The 6,641-nt window shown below is 37.3% G+C and overlaps 1 protein-coding gene across 1 annotated transcript; it reads right to left on the bottom strand.

Annotated features, from left to right (window-relative positions):
- Positions 1–4,247: 4,247 nt before the first annotated feature.
- Positions 4,248–5,419, bottom strand: LOC115229030. The gene is made up of 2 exons (XM_029799458.1): positions 5,273–5,419; positions 4,248–4,490 (listed from the first exon to the last, which is right to left on the bottom strand). The coding sequence occupies exons 1-2, from the start codon at positions 5,417–5,419 to the stop codon at positions 4,248–4,250; spliced, it is 390 nt and encodes a 129-aa protein (XP_029655318.1).
- Between the last annotated feature and the right edge of the window lie 1,222 nt (positions 5,420–6,641).

Raw genomic sequence — 6,641 nt, 5'->3', positions numbered from 1 at the left:
ACCAAAAGAAAAGCAAGAAGCAAGATATTTGTTCGATGTTTGGCAGTGTGTGATATGGGAGAGTATGGTTGGAGGTGATATGGTGCAGCAGTATGGTGTAAGCAATGTGAGATACTTAATATAGTTCTGCGTGGTATATTGTGTCTCAGCGTATGTTGTGATATTTAGCAGTGTATGAAATGATGTCTAGTTATATAACATCCAGTGTGTAGCCATATGTGATATAGTGTGCCAATATGTATGGTGTGTAACAGTGAGTAATAAGGTATATAATAATGTATATGTGTTCTGTTGTATTTAGTAGTGTTGAATATGGAGTGAAGCAGTATTTTACATAGCATGTTGTAGTGTGAAATATGCTGCATAGCAGTGGATGATGTTGTGTGTAGGTGTGTACTACTGAAGGGAAGAACAGCATATATATATTGTAGCAGTGTCTGAAGCAATATGTTCTAGTACAGAATATTCTATTACAGTATTTCATATTGAATGAAAATATGAAATGTGTGAACACAGATTTTTGCCATTCTTGCTTTTTATTTATTTATTTTTTTTAATAGCCATATAAATGCATTTGGGGATATGGGGCTTGCAGATTGAGCTAACCCCCAACCTCAGTATATATCTGGTACTTATATCATTGATTCCAAACAGTGATGAAGAAGAAAATGGATATCAGTCAGGTTTCAACCAAGTGAATATAATAAGATAAAATTAAATACATTTTGAAGTTTAGTCCAATACTTTACCAATTCTGTAATTCATTCATTCATGATTGTAAAGGTTGCTGACCTTGTGCAAATATCATTTCTAATTGATATTAGCACAAGGTCAGCAACCTTTGCAATCATTTGTCTTCAATTTTGCAAATTCCCACACATAACATGAAAGTACTAATTCTACCACATGTTCTCTTCTACTTCTGTAACTCACATTGGCACAAGGTTACAAGTTGTCAGATTAGGTGTGTAGCCACTTGAAATGACCCATGTTTGCTTCATTAAAAAATGATATTCCTGTCTTTGAGCATTTAATTGTTGAGGTTTTAAAAGAAATGTATCTGTAAACTATAATACCGAGCTGACTGTACACAGTGCTCAGGTATACTGCAATTCACCAGAAAAGGGTGAAAGAGTTGACAGAGAGCAGTAATAAACCAAGTGAAGAAAAATAGCAATGATAGTAAAAAGTACCTACTTAGTACTCAGGATAAAACACAAAAAGATAGAAAAATGAACAGTAAACAATCTATAAATAAGAGAAGGTGCCTGGAAGTGTTGGTGGATTTTGGGAAGAATGGAATTTTTTTAATGTATAGAGATCTCTGATTGCAAACAGCCAAAGCAGGTAGTTTATTCGATGCTTTGACAATTCTGAGCATAAAAATGTATTGCTGAATGTCATGGATGCTGTGCTCTTTTTGATTTTATAAGCATGTCTATGGACAGCAGAGATACTGAATTCAAAAAGATAGCCAAAGTTGTTGCTCAATAGATAGCTGATAATCTTGCAGTCTTCTACCATGTCAGCTGTTAAACATTAACACGGAAAATTTTTCTACAACATGCTAACAATTTGGTCAGCTCACTGCCCTATTCTGCCTGCTCAATATTATTAGTATTATTATTGAGGGAGATAGCAACGCATGCCATCAGAGTGACACTGGGATACAAAGATTTGAAGCCAATTATACCAATTGTGACTGCCTGTCTGATAAGTGTACACTGGGTACATGCATCATGACCATATGTGCATGACATAGGGATTTCATATTAAGGTAAACAGTGCATGACCTTGCAGGTGAGACCCAATTAGAACTTTCTTCAAGTCAAGGAGCCTATCCCACTTAAAAGGTCCCTGGATAAGGGTTGTGTAAGGATGTTGAACAAAACACCCTTGTTTCCCGAGGTCAATTATTCAAACCCCAAAGAGCTACTCTCAAAACATGGTTACAATGCTTCTCCACTACTTCTGCTCATGATCAGATATGCACATATTGTCAGCCACCAAGGAACATGCTCAATTGGTTAAAGTCAAACAACTGACAAGCAAATCTATGTTACTGAGCAGAATATTTACTGTAGCCCATCTTTTACACCAAGGCAAAATATGTACATAATAACATTTTCAATCAGTTAAGATTAGAACCTATGAGAACCAGTAGCTGGTATTGCATCAAGGCATTTATTATTATTGTTGTTGTTGTTATTCAACAGTCTTATTTTTATCACATGCTTTCACTGCACTACCAAGCGCAGCTCTGTGTGCCTTGGGTATGTGCAGTTGTTTGTTGTGATGCTCTTATTGTTACTGTATTGAAAGTGTTTTACGTAGGATGTGTGTAGTGCCTAGTAGTGCTATTTTCTGTATGCTATATATACTGGTTAGTGCTGATGTTTTTGTTATCTATTTATCTGAATATTTTTATCATACCTAATGCACCTACTATGGTAGCAATTGTTTCTTCTTTTAGACTCCACATTCAAGTTACCTCTATTTTTTAAAATTATTATTATTATTATTAGTAGTAGTAGTAGTAGTAGTTTTAAAATAGAATATGGTCCGGTGTCTTCTGCTTAACCAGGGTCATCCCTTGACCTTAGGGTTACAGCAGGTCCTCATCTCATGGAGAGTACACGGCATAAAATGTGTGCGGAACCTAGCAACACTATTTTCTGAAGTTCTCCCATGTTAATGCTGCAAGGGAGTTTGTTGAGCTGCTTATCAAGGCCCTTTTTAATTAGCCCTGACACTCCAATCACCACTGGTGCTGTGCTGCTTTTCATTCTCCACATCTTAGTCACTTCTATTTCTAGGACTTTGTACTTCTCAACTTCTTTAATGGATACATTTCTCTCTGATGGTGCTGTCACATCTATCATTAAGCATTTCTTATTCTTCCCATCTTTGATGATTATGTCTGACCTGTTTGCCTTGATTTCTTTATCGGTATTCATTGGCATGTACCAGAGTACTGTTACATCATGTTTTCTGGATACAGCTTCAAGTTTATGCTGGTACCATCTTTCTGAAGTTGGAAGCTGAGAGTGTTTACATATCTTCCAATGAATATATTGCGCTACTCTATGTCTATGAATATATTCATTTTTTTTCAAGTGCTGTGCATCCAATTAAAATGTAGTCCACTGTTTCATCCTGCTCACGACACATTCTGCATTTTGGGTCACTGCCATCGTTCATTATTTTGTTGTGGTAAGCTGGTTGCCAAGCTTTGATCTTGTGCTGCTATGATAAAACCTTAGTTTTCAGCCTTCAGTCCTGAGCTCTTCATCCATACACCAGTGTCTCATTTTTCTACACCTGGTTTGTTCACTCTACATGGGTATCGGCCATTCATCGGTTTATCTAGCCATTCTTTGTTGTTCTTCTTCTGGGCTTGTTTTTTTATCTCTTCCTTAACTCTTTTAGCAAACTGGGTTACTTTCTCACTCACCTTCATCCTAGGTTCCTCTGTTATCAGTTGTTTCTTAAACTGTACAGAATTTTTGTATACCTAGTATAGCTGCTTTACTTTATCATACTGGTGCACAAGCTTCATTAGAGAATCTTTTGACAGCTCAAGATACGTATTTAATCCTACAGTGGTGGTTTTGTAAGCTAATTCTAATTGAGTTAGTCCTCTTCCCCCCATGCTTCTTGGTAAATAAATCTTGTTCACATCCGCTTTTGGGTGGTTCATTTGTGCCATGGTTAGTAGTTTTCTGGTCTTGGAGTCTAGCTTCTTTATTTCGCTCATTTGCCAGTTGATTATGTTGAAACTGTAAGCTACAATTGGTACTGCAAGAGTGTTAATGGCTTCTATTTTGTTTGCAGCATTGCGTTCAGTCTTTATTACTAACCGTACTCTCCTGCAGTACTCTTTTCTAATCTTCTCTTTCATTGCTGAATGTTTTATGCCATTACTTTCATCTATGTCAAGGTATTTGTATGCTTCTTTCTGGTCCAGTGCTCGGATTCTTGCTTCTGTATCTACGTGGATATCCGCAGAAGATGCCAGTTTGCCTCTTATGAAAGTGGCTTTCATGCATTTCTCCAGTCCAAACTGCAACCTGATATCATCACTGAACTTTTTAACCATAGCAAGTAGACCTTGTTGTTCGTAATCTTTGAGTACATTTTCAGATCATCCATGTAGAACAGATGACTCCCTTTTTTCTTCTTGATCTCATATCCATACCCGGTTTTATTGAGCATGGTACTTAATGATGCCAGTGCCAAGCAGAATCTTAGGGTGGCAGCGAGTCCCCTTGGAAGATATCACTTTTGATTTTGATTGGTCTGCTTGTTATTGATCTATTGGAATGGTTCAGCGTCAACATAGTTTCCCATGTATTCATGCTGTGTTTCATAAACTTGATGAGAGTCGGAGATACTTTGTATACTTCCATCACTTTCAATTTCCATGAGTGAGGTACACTTTTTTTAGCTAATCCATGATGTGCGCAGGTTCGTTTTCCTGGTTTTGCAGTCTTCAAGGATCATTTTGTTTATCAGTAATTGGTCCTTGCATCCATAGCTCTCGCTTCAACAACCTTTTTGTTCTGGTGGTAGTAGGTTGTTTTCTTCTAGGAATGTGTATGTTCTTTCAGTGATTACAGATGTTAATATGTTATACAATGTTGGTAGACAGGTGATTGGTCTATAGTTCTTTAGGTTTTCTGGGTCATTTGTTTTTGGTATCAGGTATGTCACTCTGTGTCAACCAGTCCTTAATCCATTCTGCATCTTCATTATGTTGTTTTCCCTTTTCCCATATCGTACTCCAGAAATTTTCCATATCCTCTTTCTTTGGGCAGCTGCTGAACATTTATTAGTTGTTTACCGAGTTCCCTGTAAAATTTCTTTCCATCTTCTTTAAATAATTTGTTTTGTCTAAATTGTTTGCTTCTCTTTATATATCATGACAATCATTGTGCCTTTGCTTGGATTTTTTGCTTTAGATTTTCTTTTGCTTCAGGTATTTCATTTTTTTGTTTGATCCCATGCTTTTTGTTTATTTTCTTGGCTTTTCTTTGGTTGACCTGGTTTCCATTACTTATTTCGGTCAGTATTGATAGATTGCCTCTCATGCATTGTATATTCTTTTCTAAGTTTTCTTTCCATTTTGGTTGTCTTTTCTTCTATTGAGCAGTTTTCTTTCTTAGTTTTATGCCTTTTGCTTCAGTAATAGCTGTAGCTGTAGCATAGGCTAGTTGGTTTAGCAATGTTATATTTAGTGGTTCTATTCTTGTTGACTTATCTCATCTATTACATTATTGCCAATTTTAATCAACTCCTTCAGGTTCTTATCCATACTGACTTTTGGTAGAGCCTCTGTGTCTGTGGTGTCTTGTGCTTTTACCTGTTCCCATTTTCTATGTATTTCTTCTTTTAGTTCCAAATATTTCTCCCTATCCATGTCACTGTTTCGTGTTGTTGGTTGTTTTACAGGTTCTTCTATCTCATTACCCACAGAGGGTTCCTCAAATACATCCTCTTCTTGGTTTTCTGTAGTCCCTATTTCTATTTCATTTGTATTTGGTTTTATACGGTGAGATCTGTTGACTTTTCTTTTTATGTGTTCCAGCTCAGTATCTGTGAGCCTCCTGTTTTTAATGATATCTCTTCAGGCATTCCCTAACTTGTTGGGATCCATATTTAACATTGAAGTTGAGTATTTTAGTCTCCATAATTGATAAGTCCTTTTTGTTGTGTTATCTTCTTGGTGGTGTGACTACCACCATGTAATATGTTTTCATTACTAGTTTATACTCTTCCCGATTCCATTTAGTTCTAGGGTTTTTGTGTGTAGTATGTCTTGCATAGGTGGGACTCAGCTTGAGGTTTTCCTCGGTTAAGTTGACCGGGAGTGGGTAGAGTTTGAATCAGTAACCAATTTTTCATTCCCAGCCTGACTCCTCATTAGGGGGCACACTCCTTGTTGACATGTGAGATGAGCAATACGGTATGGGTTGCTTTTATTGACTTAATTCATTATTGGTTAACTACTGGGTATATTCATGGTGATTGGCCACATAATGCTTGAGTACCTGAGTGTGCCCTATGCATATCACACACATTGCTGGTTCCGCCTTCAAAGCTGTTGTCCATCTAGCTCTATGCATCATCCATCCTCTTTGCCATCTCAGACTTGATGCACTTAAGGGAAGGTATCCCTTCAGCCATAACAGCAGTCTAACTGCCGTTGCCCCTCTCTTAGTTTAGCACCACTGTCGAGAGGAGGTTCCAGGGAATGACCATCGTTGAGCACAACCGGCTAAGTGAGAGTCGAGCTTTTGTTGTGAACTAGTGATCATCATCCATGCTCTTGGCATGCAACAGATGGTGAACAGAAGTGCTATCACAAACGAATACCCCATATGCCCCGTATTATTGGGGCATATGGGTATTTGTATTATTATTGTTATTAAAATTATTATTATTATTCTTATAATATCTTTGACTTTTGCTTTATATTTGTACAAGTTGGCTCCAAGTCTCACCCAGAGACCTCAAGAGACAAGTTAGCAGTTCGTGCTGGTGTTATGCCTATGGTGCCTTATGTATTTGGTTTTGTGCATAGGTGCAACCCATGCTAGCATGGAAAACAGACGCTAAACGATGATGATGATGATGATGAT

This window comes from Octopus sinensis, unplaced genomic scaffold (assembly GCF_006345805.1).
Source record: "Octopus sinensis unplaced genomic scaffold, ASM634580v1 Contig11639_ERROPOS401966+, whole genome shotgun sequence".
In the NCBI taxonomy this organism is placed as follows: domain Eukaryota; kingdom Metazoa; phylum Mollusca; class Cephalopoda; order Octopoda; family Octopodidae; genus Octopus; species Octopus sinensis.
Note: the sequence above shows the minus strand (reverse complement) of the source record. Positions and strands in the feature narration are given on the sequence as shown.

What these genes read in the sequence shown, in the direction of transcription:
- LOC115229030 (XM_029799458.1), bottom strand. Translation starts at nt 5,419, where the DNA reads ATGGATAGGGAGAAATATTTGGAACTAAAAGAAGAAATACATAGAAAA. An exon ending in TGATTAAAATTGGCAATAAT is followed by an intron (nt 4,491 to 5,272) that starts GTAATAGATGAG and finishes TGATCCTTGAAG; the next exon opens with ACTGCAAAACCAGGAAAACG.